Genomic DNA, 18,596 nt, shown 5'->3' with positions numbered 1-18,596 from the left:
ACAATAAGGTTTAATTGGCCAAAAAAGGACAGCATCTCAGGGATACCAAGAAGGAGGTCAGGCAGAAGGAGAACAGGAGAGAGTACAGGCACACCTGGGAGATGTGTAGGTTCCGTTCCACAAAGCGAGTATTGGAGTAAATAAGTCACATGATTTTTTGTTTTCCTAGTGCATAGAAGTTATGTTTAATGTTTAAATTATACTATAGTCTGTTAAGTGTTCAATAGCATTGTGTCTAAAAAAGTGAAAATATCTTAATTTCTAAATATTATATTTTTAAAAAACATCAGCCATCATCATCTGAGCCTTCAGCTAGTCATAATCTTTTTGCTGGTGGAGGGTCTTGCCTCTATGTGATGGCTGCTGACTGATTGAGGTGGTGGTTGCTGAAAGCAGGAGTGTCTGTGGTAATTTCTTAACATAAGACCACAGTGAAGTCTGCCACATGGATTGACTCTTCCTTTCACAAATGATTTCTCTGTAGCATGCAATGCTATTTGATCACATTTGCCCACAACAGAATCTTTTAAAACTGAGCTTTGTCCTTTCAAACCCCACCACTGCTTTATCAGCTAAGTTTATGTACCATTCTTTTTTTTTTTTTATGTATGTATGTATTTATTTACTTGGCTGGGCCGAGTCTTAGTTGTGGCATGTGGGATCTAGTTCTCTGACCAGGGACTGAACTGGGCTCTCTGCACTAGGAACGTGGAGTCTCAGCCACTGGATCACCAAGGAAGTCCCTGTGTGCTCTTAGTCCTTTGTTGTCGTTTCCACAGTCTTCACAGCAACTTCACAGGCAGTAGATTCCATCTCAAGAAACCAGTTTCTTTGCTTATTATCTATATGAAACAATTCCTCAACTGTTCAAGTTTTATCATGAGATGGCAGCACTGCAGTCACATCTTCAGGCTCCACTTCTCCTTCTAGTTCTCTTGCTGTATTTACCACATCTACAATTATTTTCTCCAGTGAAGTCTTGAACACCTCAAAGTCATCCATGAGGGTTGGAATCAACTTCTTCCAAACACCTGTTGACATTTTTATCTGTTCCCATGAATCACAAACCTTAATAGCATCTAGAATGGTGAATCTTTTCCAGAAAGTTTTCAAATTACCTTGCCCAAATCCATAAGAGGAATCACTATTATGTCAGCTGTAGTCTTATGAAATGTACTTCTTACAAAGACTTGAAAGTCAAAACAGCTCCCTGATCCATGGGCTGCAGAACAGACATTACGTTAGAAGGCTTGAAAACAGCATCAGTCTCCTTGTACATCTCCTTCAGAGCTCTTGGGTAACCAGGTAGATTGTCAAGGAGCAGAAATAATTTGAAAGGAATTTTTTTGCTGAGCAGTATGTCTCAACAGTGGGCTTAAAATATTCAGCAAACCAGGTTGTCAACAGATGTGCTGTCATCCAGGCTTCATTAGTTCATTTTACGGATCACAGACAGAATAGTTTCAGCATAATTCTTAACGGCCCTAGGATTTTCAGAATGGCAAATTCGCATTGGTTTCAACCTAAAGTCATCAGCTGCTTTAGACCCTAACAAGAGTCAACCTGTTCTTCGAAGCTTAAGGTATTGACTTCTCTGGCTTTGAAAGTCCTAGAAGGATGGCATCCTCTTCCAATAGAAGGTCATTTTTCATCTATATTAAAAAAAAATCTGAAAAAAAAAATCTGTTGTTCAAGATACTGAATTAAATATCTTGGCTAGATCTTCTAGAAAACTTGATGCAACTTCTACATTAGCACTTGCTGCTTCACTTTTTACTTGTATATTATAGAGATAGCTTCTTTCCTTAAACCTCATGATTCAGCCACTACTAGCTTCAGACTTTTCTGGAAAAGTTCCTCACCTCCTCTCTCAGCCTTCATAGAATTAAAGAGAATTAGCATCTTTGGGTTAGACTTTGGCTTAAGGGAAAGTTGTAGTTGGTTTGATCTTCTATCCAGATCACTCAAACTTTCTCCAATCAGCAATAAAGATGTTTCCTTTTTTATCATTCATGTGTTCACTGATGTAGCACTTTTAATTTCCTTCAAGAACTTTTCCTTTGCATTCACAACTTGGCTAACTCTTTGGCACAAGAGGAATAGCTTTTGACCTATCTCTGCTTTCAGCATGTCTTCCTCACTAAGCTTAATCATTTCTAGCATTTGATTTTAAGTTAGAGACCTATGACTGATTCTTTCACTTGAACACTTCAAGGCCAATGTAGGGTTGTTAATTGGCCTAATTTCAATATTGTTGTGTCTCAGAGAACAGAGAGACCCAGAGAATGCACTGGTCAATGGAACAGTGAGAAGAAACACAACATTTGTCACTTAGGTTCACAATCTTGGTGGGGTTCATGGTGGCCAAAAGCAATTACAGTAGTAATATCAAGGATCACTGGTCATACATCACTGTAACAAATATAATGATAATGAAAAAGGTTGAAATATTATGAGAATTACCAAAAGATGACACTCAGACTTGAAGTGCACAAATGCTGTTGGAAAAATTGGTGCTGATAAGAGTTTCTGTATGCAAGATTGCCACAAACTTCAATTTGTTTTTTTTTTTTTAAAAAAACTCTCTATAAAGTGCAATAGCATGAGTTTTGTTTGTAATATACTTCAGAAATCAAGGAACTCTGACTCAGTAATTTTTAAACTGATATTCCTTGGAACACAGTTATTTTGAAATATGCTAAAGAGAAAATATATAGTTAATATATTTGGGAAATTCTGGGTTTAAAAATAAAATGTTACACAGATGGTGTTTTCTTTTTTATTTTTTTTTAATGAATGGAAGGACTTTTCCAAGTCTTTAGCATTTTAATTAACATGTAGGTCCCTAACACCTTGGCCTAAGTAGAGGATGAGGGTGAAGCCAAAAGGAGTAAATGGGAGTGATGAACCAAGAGGTAAAAACTGGTGTCTAGAAGCTTAACTACAGAGAGGAAACCAAGATAAGAGAGAAGCAGAAGTGGGGGAGGGTAGGACCGATAGCCAGGTGGAGAGAGTACCTGACTTGAACAGTATGAAAGTTCAAGTTGAGGATGAGAAGTTTTTTTCTGAAGAAAAAATACAGAGGCAGAAAGATCTTTAGATAGAGGAGGACATCAAGATAAATAACCAAATTTTATTTTCTCCAAAATATGAGTACTTCACTTTTATGCAGTGAGGATGGATGAATGTTCATATGTGGATTTTTCTAGGAAGGGACCAAATATTTAATCATCTTCAAGAGATGCGTGAGCTCAAAAAAGGACAGACACCACTGCTCCACACTGTGATACCTGAGCTTTGGATCCTTAACCTAAAAAATATGACATTCAAGGCTACATATATTTTTTCAGTCTCATCAGGCACTGTTCCCCTTCACATCTATTAATTGCTGTCCCATCTGATTTTCTCCTGTGCGTATTCTGCCCTATTTGTTCAAATTCTTCCTGCTTACACACTCTTCCCTGTACATCCACCTGTCTGAATCCTACCCATCCATCCATCACAACTCACTTCAGTTCACTGCCTCACCTGGCCCCTACCATATCCTCCCCAAGAGACTGGAAATCTTACAGTTCGATGACTGTCTATAGGATTTTTATTATTTTTATGTTCTGCTCTTAGTGGGAGGCTGTATGCCTTGCTGTGCCATGCTAAGTCGCTTCAGTCAGTCCGACTCTCTGCAACCCTATGGACTGTAGCCCACCAGGCTCTTCTGTCCATTGGGATTCTCCAGGCAGGAATACTGGAATGGGTTGCTGTACTCTCCTCCAGGGGATCTTCCCCACCCAGGGATCAAACGCAGGTCTCCCTGCATTGCAGGAGGATTCTTTACTGTCTGAGCCACCAGGGAAGCCCAAGAATACTGGAGTGCTTTGCCTATCCCTTCTCCAGGGGATCTTCCCAACCCAGGAAATGAACTGGGGTCCCCTGCATTGTAGGTGGATTCTTTACCAGCTGAACTATCAGGGAAGCCCGGGAGCCAGTATACTTACCGGTAAATACCCTGGAGTCAGGTCACCAGGTTTGAATCATGTCTCTGCCCTTTCCAAGTTGAGTGACCTTCCCTAAGTTGCTTCAGCTCCCAGTCTCATTTTCTCTCTGTAAAATGGAAATCATAGCTATACCTATCTGCTGGTGTGTTACAGGAACAAATGAGATTCATACACGTCAAGTGCTTTAACAATGCTTAGGTTAACTCTTTCTCCCTTATTCCATACTTATTCCTATATATTTCTTATCTTTGCTATGTATTTTAAGCAGTTTGTGGGTAAGAGCTATACCTTATACATTACTGCATTCTCTCAGTGCTTGAAACAGTGAATATTTGAATAATTTTTGTTAGCTACATGAATGAATGAATTAAATGAGTTCAACATTTGTCTCAGTATTTAATTTACAAAGAGAAAACAACTTACATACTGGGGAAATGTGGCAGTTATAAAATTATGTCATTTAAAAATAATAGAATGCATGTTATATATATATAGCTGGAATGACCGGCTGCATTTTAACTCCTATTTGAGCATATGTTAAAATTGATCTCTTCTATAAAATGCAAAGTCTAGCATATTTTTAAAGGACAACTTGAAATCAATTCCAGAAAAATATAAAAGATGTAATGTTATTTTAATTGACCATTTTACTATGATATATAAATGCAACAAAGATGTATATCATTTTCTGTATTCAGTTGAGAGAAAGTAATTCCCTTGTCTTCAAGTAGCTTATGCCAAATGGGAGAAACAGCCTTCTAAATGCAGACATTTGATGCATTATAAGTGCTGCAATAAAGATGTGCCCAGGAAACCGTGAAAAAGTAAAAACAAGTCAGTCCTCCAACCAAGGGGTGTGAAGACTTAGTCCTCCTGGTCCAGTAGATTTAAATCATGTCCCCCAGTTTATTCACTCATCCAATCTAGTAGGAAGTTAACTCTTCTTGATCATTAAATGATATCCTAGTACCATAAAAGAGTCAGTACCCTTCCAGAAACTGAAGAATGGATTCCATATGTTGTACTGAATGTGATATAACTAGAATCACAGTTCTCAGCTGGCTCACCTTGTGAATCAAAAGGGAGAGCAAATTATCACCCACAAACACTGAAATTATCACTGCTTTTTAGTATACGTTTATGCTGGGAAATAATTCAGGAATATTTTACATACTTAGAGTATGTATGCTTTGTAAGCTGTTTCTTCTGTAGAGTTGTCTTTGCCAAAAATGCACTGGTTTTTGTTGGTTTCATTTTAACTTAAAGAATTATCTGCTCTACAAAAGAATCACAAACATAAATGATAGGTTAACTAAAGTTAAGGCCTATCAGATTATCTCTTAGGACTTATAAAATTATTTATTATAAACACATTAAATGGGATTTTAGATAGATGTTCTACCATGGTGAGTAGATATTTTGTTAAAATGCAGTCTTCAGTTTATCTTATATAGAGGGCTCCATTGTTTCTGTTTCTGCTTCAGACTCTGGTAAGCTGAGTTTTACCAGAAGTAGGTTTGCTCACGTCTGAAAAGATTCATGTGTAATCTGAAGCATCTGTCTCGTTTTATATAGTAACAATCTAAGGAAGACACTGCACAGCGGGATGTTTGGTTATTGTTCATCTCAATTTATGGATAGATTATGTTCAAAATTTAAGGATAGATTAGGTTTGCTTCCCTGGTGGCTCATCTGGTAAAGAATCCGCCCACAATGTGGGAGACCTAGGTTCAGTCCCTGGGTTAGAAAGATCCTCTGGAGAAGAAAACAGCTACCCATGCCAGTATTCTGGCCTGGAGAATTCCATGGACTGTAAAGTCCATAGGGTCACAAAGAGTCAGACACAACTGAGTGACTTTCACTTATGTTCAAAAAGTCACCAAAGAGTACAAAGAGGCCATTTCTTGGGTACAGTGAGTTTTGTATAAAATTTGGATTTATAGAGTGTTCATAATTGGTAGTGTGGGGAGTGTGTGTGTGTGTGTGTGTGTTAAGGAAGGAGGTGATAATGCTGGAATGCAATTTGTTACTCTTGGGTTATGTATGCTATGAGTTGCTCAAGTTATATTTTCCTGATTTAAGCAAAAATACTCTGGAATTCTTTTCACTGCAAGAAAAGTTTTTGAGAAATCTCAGAGCATCATTACTCTGGTAATATATTTGGACCACTATCAATATTTTCTGCATAGAAAGAAAAGCGTCACTGGTAGACATTTTGTTGCTTTCCTTTTTTTTTCTGCAGCATTTCAAATGCTTGAAACCCAGGAAGCTACTCTGGGTAGTAGGAAACTCAGATCTTCTGCAGCATTCACCGCTAATTGCCCTCGCCCTTAGGCACATACACAAACACCTCCATTTTCTTAATGGTTAAAGTTTTCCTAGGATTCCGAAACAATTTCCAGCTTTCTCATATTCTCATAGTCTTCAGTTGCTTTGAGATTAAACATTTCATTCATGTAATCCTATGGTGTAACATTCCTTTACATTGGTAGTGCCCTACTTAAAAATTAGTTCAAAGCAGCAATAAATATTTTAGATATGCTCGGTCACTCCTGCCGTGAGTTATTTTCCTACAAATTCTATTCTCACTATAGAAGTGTTTGTAAAATTTTATATACCATATTTTTGTGCTAAACTTTTCTGGAATGATATCCTTTTCCACTAAACATAAAGAATCTCACATTAGTTTTACTTCTTCTAAATAATGCAGGACTGTAAGTTTAATAATTTTTCAAAGATTAGTCAATGCTTATTATCCCCAAATAATGGTCTTTTACGTGTTCCAACAGCAAATTGAACATGTGGTTTCAGAGTAATTGAGGTTGTAGTAAATCCATATAGCTAATAAAACATTTATTAATATTAAACTGTTTAGAAAATATTCAAGTGACTCTAAAATGCATCATAATTTCATGTACACTAAGTATATTTTTTGCCAACTAAAAGTCATCAAGTAATTGTAACAATGCCAATTTTAATTGAATTTCAACTCCTAGTCCCTATTATATATATATATATGTATATATATTCTTTGTCTTGCTTTATATTGAAGCTTGTAAGAATTTTAGCAGTTTGAGAATTTAATCACCATAATTGACTTTTAATAGCTAGAATGCTGTTGACTCTCTCCCTTAAAAAAATGATTAATTCCTAAATCCGAGGAAGAGAAGAGCCTCTGACCTCAGGAAACTGGCCTGACCCTTACAAGGAGGCCTCAGGATCACTGGGAGCTGGCCTGGGGCTCACAGCTCCGTCATGGTGTTCTCCTGTTGGACATAAACAATCTCACAGAACACCAGCATCAGACAAGTCCACATGATGATATGAGGCAAAAAAACACTATAATTTTGTCTAAGCACAGACAAAAGCAAGATTACTCTATACAACTTACCTGAACATTAACATCCTCTTTTCCTCCTTATAGGAGTGACTGCTACTTCTCTATCAATTACAGTTTAGCCTAGGTCTAGTCGCTAATTTGTGTCCGACTCTTTGTGAACCCATGGACTGTAGCCCACCAGGCTCCTCTGTCCATGGAATTCTCCAGGTAAGAATTATGTAGTGGGTTGCCATTTCCCTCTCAAAGGGATCTTCCTGACCCGGGGATAGAAACCCAGTCTCCTACACTGCAAAGTTTTTACCATCTGAGCCACCAGGGAAGGTCTAGTCCTAGATAAGATTTATTAAGCTATCCAATCACAGAATTATTGCCAATCCGTGACAGAGCCTAATCCAGAGCAAAGCTCTGCTTCTTTGAACCCTTCCCCAAATCACTTAACCAGAGCTCTGATCCTACAGCAAGTCCTTTCTGACACCCCCTCACCTAGTCATCTCATGGGTCCTTCCTGTCTCCCTCACAGCAGAGAGCAGTTAGCACCGCCTTCTCAACTCCAGTTGTATTCTGGTGGTTTTTGGCAGGAGGGTATTGATACATCCATAGCTCCCAAATTGTGACTGTTGAACTGCTGCTGCCGCTAAGTGGCTTCAGTCGTGTCCGACTCTGTGCAACCCCATAGATGGCAGCCCACCAGCCCCCCCCCCCCCCCTCCCCCCTCCCACCACCCCGGTCCCTGGGATTCTCCAGGCAAGAACAGGAGTGGGTTGCCATTTCCTTCTCCAATACATGAAAGTGAAAAGTGAAAGTGAAGTCGCTCAGTCATGTCCGACTCTTTGTGACTCCATGGACTGCAGCCCACCAGGCTCCTCTGTCCATGGGATTTGCCAGGCAAGAGTACTGGAGTGGGTTGCCATTGCCTTCTCCAGACTGTTGAACTAGTAGTTAAGTAAAAATGTAAAAGATCTGTGTAAGCGGTAAAGTTTTGTTTAAAAGTTGATGTATCATGACTTCTAGGCTTAGAATTTTGTTCTCAGTAAAATCCTCCAAACCCACAAGTGGTTTTTAATATTCTACTTTTAAATATATATTTGATGAATAGTTCCCTTCCTAAATATAAAACATATGTATTTTCTACTCTACTCTAACCCCTCCACTGAATAAAGATCCCATGGCTCTAAAGAGAAGTTAATTCTTCTGAAGAGTTTCCATTATGCTTGGGTAATCTTTGTTCTGGTTCAGATTTTAAATTAGCATCTAAATTAATGGCAAGTCATATCCCTGTCCTCTCAAATAGTAATGGATCAATACTTCTTAGACATTAGTGCCAATTCTAAAAGGTAAGTAACATTTATTTTTTCTTTAGTTAGCACTTTCGATGGTAGAATTTTAAACCACAGGGTATAGCAACACAAAGGGGGGTGGTTTGGTTCCACCCGTTTGTTTCACTGTCTTTTAATCTCCATCACTTTACTTGTGTGTGTGCCTGAGGACCTTGGTATAATGGATCCTTTTATTGCCACAGTACTGATTAGCATGAATAGATCTACATCCAGTCCCCAGTTCCCTACACCTAACAGAAGATTAAATATGTATCTAGTGATCTTCTAGAACAGAATCTGCCACATCACTCTGTCTCTGACGTCTAGACATGTTGCCCTTTCTAAACTATTTTTATTTGGAAAGGAATCCAAGGTTTCCAAATAACCAGATCTTCCACTTGGAAGATGCTGGGTGCTGGTTTGTGACCGTGCCTTATGTAAACATTTTAATATCGGATCCCTAAAATCCAGAGGCTCCCCCAAAAGGGATTAAAACATAATCCCCTCTCTGTTATCGCTGTAGTGGATTAACTCTGTTCTCTCTGCGGCTGGTTTGCTCCCTGAAGGCTACAACAAAAAGACTCAGCGCTCCTTAAACATGCTATGGAATTGGAAGTTGTAATTGGAGATTTCCAAAGGACAGGGGTAAAAATGACACACTATTAAGGCTGAATATTTCATGAGTGCCTTTCTTAAAGAAGGACCAGTTCGAAGCCCTTTTATAACCGCCCCCCCCGCCCCCAGAAAAAAAATTACAATTCAGTAGAACGCATTTGGAGTAAAATCAAAAGGAAATGCAGTCGCCTTTCAGAAAGGCAGAGAAACAGGTAGCGGAAATGTGTTCCCCGTTAAAAGTTCACAGAATTGTGTACTTAAAATTCATAATACCGTGTATTTCGGTCAATCAGTTTCTGTGGTTTTAATAACGGGTATCATGATTTTTACCTTTTTTCCAATTTGTTTGGATATGTTAAACTGTTTTTTAAGAGAACGAAGCAGTTCGCCATTTTTAATGTTTTTGACCATTCATCGTCTCCAAACACCAGACTATTCTATGAAACCAGAGATCAGTAGCTTTCCGTGTTTAGAATGGGGACTTTGCTGAGGGTTCATCAAGGCCCAAGGATGCGTAGGAAGACACTGTGTCCGATGTGAATCAGGTCACCTTTCTCATCTCGCCCCAGTCAAGAGTAAACCTCCCAGATTTCTACCGAAGAGAAGTACGAAGAGTGGCCGCCAAACGAGCGACACGGCGGCTTAAGGGTTAAGGGAGCGGTTCGAACCGGCCAGAGCGCGGGGGGCTTCTGAGGAGCGCGCGCGCAGACCCTCCAATAAACACAAAGGAGGGCCTGGGGAATAGAAACCCAAATCCACTTGTAATCGTACAAGAGATTCGGGCATAATTACTTGAGCAACCTAGATTAAGATTGATGAGCCTTTAAAGTGGCGCTTCAGATCGACCGCCTCGCCCTTTGGAAAGAAAAACCTTATGGAGCCAAGGCGGACCCCCGACTCCGCTCGGCCCCAGCGGAAGCTGCCCGCCCGAGACCCGCGCCGGGAGTCGGCGCGCCTCGGGGCCAGGCAGGCTCCCCGGCTGCGGGCTCGAAGGGGCTGGGAAGCAGCAGAGTGAAAGCAGGGGCTCCTCGTGAGCCCGCCCCGGGCGGGCGGTCCCGACCGGGATGCAGGCTGACACCCAGTTTGCCCCACAGTCACCCCCCCACCCAACCCCCCCGCCCTATAAGCGCGACAGCCGGCCGATTCCTCCCTGGTCCTCCTGTAGCAGAAATGCCCGGCTTTGTGCAGGACGGTCGTGAACTCGGCGTGTACCGCTCCCTGGAATCGTGGGCTCCACCGCGGTCCCCGCGCTCGGACAGGGACCAGGCCCGGCCTGCTCGCCGCTGTTCCGGCGGTGCGAACGGGTCTCCCCGCGAGGAGCCGCCGCTCGCGAGGGGCCCGGGCCTGAGCGGCCGCAGGGGACCTACCTTTTCATTCCTTTCCCCTACTGTTACTGTGACTTCTCTAAGTGTGTACTGGAGAGGGCGGGTTGGGGGTGAGGGGTTGCGGGGGTATAAAGGAATATAATGAGCCCTGGCTACAGAATAACGAAAAATACATTTTTTTTTCTAAGTGTATATTTTAAGTACAGACTTGAGGGGAGCGAAGAATGTCCCCGCTCTACGGGGAATCTTAAAGGGGCAGTTAAGTAACCCCCTCCCTCTTTGAATTAATATTCTAATACGTGAGGTTTTTAATTTTAGATTTTAACTCAGATGGAAGGAATTGGAAGTAAGCACCTTGTAGGCACACTTTCTAAAAATCTCTTTACTGAAGCTTAGTTTCTCTAGTCCCCATAGTTGAGAAAGGGCACTTTGCAGACGCTCTTCTGAGAATCGTTTTGTTCAGTCGTTTTACAGTTTCATAATGTTTGGCTTATTCCAGGTGAGAAAAAAAATCACTGCTACAATTTTCCTGCTTTTCTGCGTAAACAATGTATTTAACGTCCGCATTTTGCGAGTATATCGATGTGCTCTGCGCGTGGGGATACCTTCCTGCAAGATGCAAACCCGTTAGTGCAGTGGGATTTACATATTACACCCTGTACCTCTTCACATCCTCCCGCCCATCCTGGGGGGCCGCTGCTGCCCAGTGGACGGGATTTACACGTTGGCTGGTCTTTGGGGACTGTGCTGACTGCCCAGAGCGTCTCTTCCGAACGGAAAGCCTGTGCGTGCTCAATGGAGAATCAGGGCCTTAGAGAGTCATTCTGCACCTTTAAGTTGGTTAATGTCAGCGCCCCACTAATTATGTAGGATTTCTAGGCAGAGATTGCAAACTTGCTTGCTGAGGGTCACTTATTCGATTTTGTGACCTCTTGGGTTTTTGTAGAATTATTTATCTCCAGTCTGGTTATTATAAGGTAATGTGTAACAACTAAGCAGACCTATCTCACATGAAAGGAGCTTACCGCATAATATAGACACTTTTTTTCAGTGCATGTTTAAAAACCTGAGGTGCCCTTCCGGGAGGGAGCAGACAAGGGGCAAAGAGGCACAGCCTGACTCCTCTGGTGCCTTCTTCTTTCAGGTCCAGTGGTTCTCAGCACTCCTGCCCAGCTCATCGCTCCTGTGGTAGTGGCCAAGGGAACTCTCTCCATCACCACGACCGAAATCTACTTCGAGGTAGATGAGGATGATCCTGCCTTCAAGAAGATCGACACAAAAGTGAGTTAAAATGATTCCGTGTGCTGTACTGGTGGCTTTGTGGCAGGCAGGAAGTGGTTTTCAATTTTGCTTGGTTTTAAATGACAGTGGGGGAGGGGAGCACATTCCCATCCTCATAGAAAATGAAATGAATGAAATAACACTTGCTCTATTTTATGGGATTGGAGAATATAGTAACCATCTTAAATCCTGTTATTACATTTTAACAGTCTCTGTGTGCTAGTGCCTTTGTGTGCATTTGGGCAAATTTGGTAGTGAAGCCAGTTGCTCCCAAGTCCCTGGGGTACAGCATCTCAGATTCTCTGGGAAGACTGGGAAAGGGCTCATGAAATTTCTTACTAAGGTCACTTTTAATTTCCAAAAGTATACATTGAAGTATGAATCACTGTTTATTAAAAGATTGTAGAGAAAACTGTGGAGGGGCATTTAGATATAAATTCATCTCCATTATTACATCCAGTTTTCATCTCCTGAAATAAGAATGAGTTTTATATGTGAATTTAAGAAGAGAAATTGATTCTCTGAGAAGCATTGCTTTAAAATCTGTGTACATAGTATGTATTGTGCTCAGATGTTTAAAGATGAGGTCTTCTGTGGTTGTAGTGCTGGACAACATATATTTGGATGATTTGAAATACATAAGTATTTGTTTATTATATTTTATTTTGTAAAACTTAAAACCTGAGTATTCAGCAGCTCTATACCTCTGAAGTTTCTTCTGAAATCAATTTCATTGTTGTTTTAACTTTATGTTACTCTGCCATTTGTAAACTTTTTTTTCCTGAGGCTATCAATTCAAGAACATAAGCCATGCTAGATAAACAAGCATCATTTTACAAAAATCTGCCTTTTAAAGTATTTTTCAGAGGCAATTGTTCTCAAATAGCAAAAAACAAATGCTCCCAAAGATCCAAAACTTTATTATTTGTGTTTAATTTATATATAGAAGTAAAACATTATAAAATGCTATTTGTGGAATAGCAATTAAAAGTCTCAAATTTACCTCCACCTGAATTAACTAACCAAGGCCCATAGGTGATTAGCCCCTCCCAGACTTGCTGACTCTTAAAATACTCTGGATGATAATCACAGGACTTCTCTTATTTCTAGCTCCAAAACAATATAATTTTGAAAATGAGTTTGAATGTAGTGCATTTGATTTTAAATCATTTAAAGTTTGTCTTTATGCTTTTATCATTGGCTTACTCTATGAAGTAAATGGTAATTTTGGATTTCTGATTAATTTATCCTGCCAGTGGAACCCTTACTGCATAAAATAAGGTTTGACATATATTAGGTCAGAAATTACCTTCATTTTATTAGCAAAGTTTTCATATACAAATTTCAAAAGTTTTATTAGGACTTTGTTCATTTTTCTCAGAGTTTGTCTGATTTTTAACTCAGCAACCATGACTGTCATGACATAGTTCATCCTTATAGTGTCAAAAATTCTACATAAATAATTAACCCAAAAGAGCACGCTTTCAAAGGTAGATTTAAATTATTTCTGTTGTCAAATGCAATAGTCTTATAAGTAAGTCAGAAGCTAACACTAGATCATTATATTGTGTAACTATACAAAAAGAGCTTTTTGCCAGTTTTAAGGTTTTATTTTTAATTATTTCATTAGCATATTTCTCAAAATGTTTAAAATATTCAAGTGGTTCAGTTTTCAAATTGAAGCATTACATCTTTTGACAGGAAAACAATTTAAAGTGAGACACAAGTTTTATTTTACTTCATTTATTAGCTTCTAATTAAATAAAAACCAGCAACAGAAATTAAAATCTAAATCACAAAAGTAATTATCCAGTGTATTTCAAGTGCATTTTTCAAATATATAATTCAGATATTCAAGCGTTATTATATAAGCTGAATTCAAATTTCTTTGAATATATTTAAATAACATTTCAAGTATATTTATGGAATGTTAGAAATAGAACAAGCAATATATTTGAAACAAAATGTAAACTTTTTAAAGTTCAGACACTTTTAAAGACAGATAAAAGTACCAGGAGGAAATCTACCTTTAAATTATATCTTTGTTAGTGGAAAATGTCTGGAAGTATCCAAAATGCCAATTTGACTTTTGTTCACCAAATCACAAAACACCAACATCCACACTTTCAAAGACAATGTGAGATCACAATATTTGTTACAAATCAAAATATACATTACACTTTCCTTCAGATGGCATATCCAAATCATGGTTACTCACAGCCAAGATTGCTATAATCCTCTGATAGGCAGCGTTCACTGCGGTCTTGCCTTAGAGCCAGGCTGTTTTCCGGGTGTTCCTGTGTACTTTTCAAGGGCGATAGGAAATCCTTTGTAAAGAAGTCTTCTAATACTTGTGGGTTTGGGGTGTTCTCTATCTGCTCTCCCTACCTTTTCTCCCCTTGGAGGGGTGGGTGAGATGATGCCTTAAGCGGTTGCCTTAGCACTCCTTTTGAAGGAAGAGATTGTTTGCACTGCCGAGTGGAATATTAGATAGGAATCGAACAGGAAGTTTACACTGCATGAGAACTTTTAAGAATGAATAGTATAATCACATTTCGGCTCTCGATTAAAATTGTCCTCTAAAGTTTCTCCAAACTTTTCGGGTTGGTCAGGATCTCCCTCGCCAGTCGCCACGTTTGTTTGGCAGCGTTCTCTAGAGCCGAGTGAGGTTTGCCTTGAAACAGATCTAAGTTCGGTAGGAAGTAGTGAGGACACCGCCGGCACTGCAGGCAGGAGATGAGTTGCAGCAAAATCCCGTTCAGCCTATCGCCCAGGCAGGACTCGTCCCAGTCCGACTCCCGGGGATGCTTCTCGCACTCGTAGGAAACCAGAGTCTTCATGTGGTAGTTGTTGAGGGGCTGGCCCGGCAGTTCCAGGTGACGATCCCGCAAGGTTTTGAGGATGGAGAGGCATTTCTTCCTGCAGCCCCCCATCTGCAGTCTGTTCTCCGCTTCCGCGAACTGCAGCACCCAGGCGTCGCTCTCGGCCGAGCTCTGCTTGCCGGCCAGGGAGTGGCACTCCTTGGACAAGAGATTGAACCCTTCCGCTTTGACCTCCGCCACCCGGTTGGGTCCTGGCCAGGGGATGTGGGGAAGTGGCCAGTGGGCAGCACTCCTGGGCCAGATCCCGGTGCACTTAAAAGCCGGGGTGATCTGCACCACGTACCTGTCTCGGATCCTCAGTTTCACTTCGCTGGTGTCCGCCACCATCTTTACCACATCCCTGTAGCTACACTTGTCTACCGCCTGAGCCACCAGCGTCTGAAACCTGGACCGGATTTTGCGCGCCGAGAGGTAGCCGGAGGCAGTAATGAATTCCACCCAGAGGGACATGCTCCTCTTGCGGCCGTCGCTCAACTTGAGCACGGCGCAGCCGGGCAGCGAGCCGTCGTCCACAAAGTTGAACACCCCCATCTGGTTAAGGTAAAGCACCACTTCGAATTCGGTGGGGGAGATGACCTCGAGGCCCTCGTAGCGATTGTCCATCTCGTTGAGAGAGCTGATGAACCGGGGCTCCTGCACCTCCACCTCCTTCAGGACGTCGGAAACTACTTTGCAGACTTCCCGGATAGTTTTGGCAATGGCAGCTTTCCTGGCTTGGCATTTTTCGTTGTAGTATTTATTCAGATGGTAAACCAGCTTGGCCTGGGCCGCTATCATGTTGGGGCAGAGATCCGGGTTGTACACCGGAGTCTCGCAGTAAGCTGTGGGATCCAACGCGGCTGCTAGAGCTGGAGCCAACTTCGGTGGAGAAACGGGCCGCGGCGCTCGGAACTGTACCAGAAGCGTCTCTCCGAAGTGCGGCGGCGGCCGGGGAATCCCTCGCGCTGTTCTCCCCTGCCTTTTATCTTTGAGCCCAGCCGGTCTTAAAGAGAAAGGTTGTTCTCCCCCCACCCCTTCACTCTCTCTCTCTCCGTCTCTCTTCCTCTTTTAAAGAATCCTTCCTTGTGTGAGAGAAACGCGTGCAGAGATCACCTCAGTTATAAAAACAAAAGTTGCGGCGAGACCCAGCAAAGCTCTTCCAGTAGTCAAAATAATCAACCCTTTCCGTATTTATTTACGCTTGCCCGTGATCATGGTGTGTGCCGGGCTGTGAATCGGATGGAGGAAAAGTGTGCTGAGTGTGCGTCGGGGGTGAGTGTGCGTCTGTGTATATGTCAGAAGAAGCTGCTGTTGGTTTGTCTTAAGAGCCCAGATGCACTCGTGTGGAAATTATAAAGGCAGGGCCAGGCAGGCTGGCGGCCAATCGCCACTGGGCTCGTCACGACAGCCTCCGTCAGCTCCAGCCCGGCTAATTAATCCCCCCTCTTGGATATAGGCACACAAACTAAAGGTAGGAGGCTGCTGCTGGGCAGAAAACCACCCAGGCCACCTAGACAGTTTTGGAAATCAGGAGGAATCTCTCAGCTTTGGTATTAATTGAAGCATATTGACGTTTTGAAAAGACTTGGCAAAGTGGTTCTCTTCTGTGCTGAAAAACCCTGCTTGTCTTTTTAACCGACGAAATGCAAATACAGGTGTACTAACGGTCATCCATCAATTGGTGAATTAGATGGGGTTTTCTAAAACAAAAGTCACTAACTTGCATTTAGAGTGAGATAATTAACGGCTGTTAATCCTGGAGGTCTTTTTGAATGCAGGTTGAGAGTTTGCTCTTCAGTGTATATGCAGGCTGATTTTGGATGGACTGATACCAGTGTGATTTTCTGGATGTTCCCATACTAGAATGATTTTTTTTAATATTATGCAGTGTTTTACCTATGTTTTTCTCATTTGCAGTTGTTGAAAGGAATCTGAAAATGATTGCTGTTAGATGTTGTCTACTCCAGTTTAAGCTGGGATGTTTAAAAAATGTTTAGTACACCCCTCCCCCCATCTGCAGTCCTCTTTGTACTTTGGTAGACTTGCCCACCATTATAACCAAGACACTAACTTTTTGTATGCACTGGCAGACATATCTGTGAAATAAAACTCTCTCTGAGATTGAGAGATTATCTTAATGTGAGTTCATAATGAGCTGTGTTTGAATACATGACAGTTCAGGAGAGGTCATGGAGATGAGACCTAGGGGCACATACCTATCCTGAAAATTTGCATGTTCGGGCTTTCTGTCTTATTTACAGATGTATTAATTTAGGGTATATGTTCTCTCCTAAGGATCTTACTGTCAGTGGTCATCTGACAGTAGACTTCTTTTTTATAATATTGCATTGACTTGATTAAGGGAAATGGTTAAGATTTTTAAAGAAAATTAATTTGCAGTCACCTGGGATTTTAAAATTTACATATCATTTTTTAAAAACTTTGAAAGAAATCAATATTTTTAAATTTGGGAATCTAAAAAAGGAGGGCAAAATGGATTTATGTAGAGCTTTTTTTTTTCCCCTGCTGGTACCAGCTGTGTGCTTGATGTACAGGAAGTGGAAGAAATACTACTTAGGGGTTCTGTAGTTGTTTTTAAACCTAGGCAGATTTTTAACACCCTACCTTGAATTTAGATGCTGTCTCTTTCAAATTAACACTATTTCCAGCAAAATGCTATAATTCCTGGAACAGGTTTGTAGGCACTTTCTTTCAGAGCCACTTGTAACAAGATCTTGTTCAGGGCTCCCACTTTCTACTCAAGCGTTTGAATTTTTTTTTCCCCCTTTCTTCTTTGCACAGGTACAGCATCATAATTTTTTGTTATCCAAGGGTGGTAGATTCCGATTTAGCTTAAAATAGTGTATTAGGTTCGGGGCCCAAGGCATCCACCTACTCTGTTCCCCAAGAACCTTGCACCCCCTTAGGAGCAGGGATTGGGCGTAACCGCCAGCCCCTCCCTACTTTGGCAGCGATGCGGGTGAACGCACTGCTACCTTTTGGCAGTTGGAAGAGGAGGCAAGTCACCGCCGGGGAACTTGCGGCCACGACGACGAAGATGTGCCGGCGGTCCCTGGTGGAAGCCACCTCTGTCCCCACCCAGTGCAGGTCCCGCGTGCTCCCTGCCGGTCCCGCGGCCCTATGCTCCCTGACTATCCTTCTTTCCTCTATCTGCTCCATGTCTCATAGATTTTGTGTGTGCGCGCTAATGTGGTATGTGAAAACCTTACTAAGGGTCCTGGGTTTCTCCACGTCTGCTGTAGGCCAAGTGTTCTGCCCACGCGCCCCGCCGCCTCCCGGGCGCACGTGTGGTCGCGGCCGAGCCCGCGCTTTCTGGTTCCGGGGCCCTTGCGCCCAGCGCGCTCTCTCTTGGGTTCAGGTCAGAGTGTCCCTTGTTTTCTTGGACCACCTGCAAATGCCCCAGTTGTCGAAGACGTCAGGCAGCCTGGGATGCGGAGGCCCCGAGGCCGTTCGGGGGACCGCTGCGGCGGCCGTCCGGGTGGGTCGGACTCGAAGGACTCGAGGCGCGCCAGGCGGTAGCGCTGGAGCCAGGCGCGCAGGTGGCGCATCTTCGGGGCTCACTGTGCGGCTTAATTGGGTTAAAGCGGAGCTAAACGCCAAAGCACTTTGTGCAAACTAATTGGTGTAAGCAAGCCCTTTTCACTAACGATTTGCACTTTGAAGAAGAAAAATGGATGGTGAGAAAAGGACTAAGAAACTCGTTAGTCCTAGAGTGTTCCCGGGAAGTGAAGTCTTTGGGCTTCAAGGACGCTGGGACCGTGTTTTCTGAGCTGCTTCCTTCAGCACCCTTCACGCTGGGAGCTGACAGTGATTTACATAACATAGGATTCACCCACCCGCTCTCA

General features: G+C 42.0%; 2 protein-coding genes across 9 annotated transcripts in view; one reads left to right on the top strand and one right to left on the bottom strand.

Moving 5' to 3' along the window:
• NBEA (neurobeachin) overlaps positions 1-18,596 on the top strand; it is a 666,092-nt gene that overhangs the window by 432,221 nt on the left and 215,275 nt on the right. For all 8 annotated transcript variants that reach the window (XM_060394443.1, XM_060394442.1, XM_060394441.1 and 5 more), the window contains one exon: positions 11,733-11,869. In XM_060394443.1, coding sequence (XP_060250426.1) covers positions 11,733-11,869 — 137 coding nt within the window. The remainder of the gene's footprint in view (positions 1-11,732; positions 11,870-18,596) is intronic.
• On the bottom strand, positions 13,163-16,053 carry MAB21L1 (mab-21 like 1). Its single transcript, XM_012184578.4, has one exon. The coding sequence runs from the start codon at positions 15,526-15,528 to the stop codon at positions 14,449-14,451; it is 1,080 nt and encodes a 359-aa protein (XP_012039968.1). The 5' UTR covers positions 15,529-16,053; the 3' UTR covers positions 13,163-14,448.

This window comes from Ovis aries, chromosome 10 (genome assembly GCF_016772045.2).
Source record: "Ovis aries strain OAR_USU_Benz2616 breed Rambouillet chromosome 10, ARS-UI_Ramb_v3.0, whole genome shotgun sequence".
NCBI lineage: Eukaryota > Metazoa > Chordata > Mammalia > Artiodactyla > Bovidae > Ovis > Ovis aries.
The sequence above is the reverse complement of the archived record's forward strand: the minus strand, read 5'-3'. Positions and strand labels throughout refer to the sequence as shown.

What these genes read in the sequence shown, in the direction of transcription:
- MAB21L1 (XM_012184578.4), bottom strand. Translation starts at nt 15,528, where the DNA reads ATGATAGCGGCCCAGGCCAAGCTGGTTTACCATCTGAATAAATACTAC.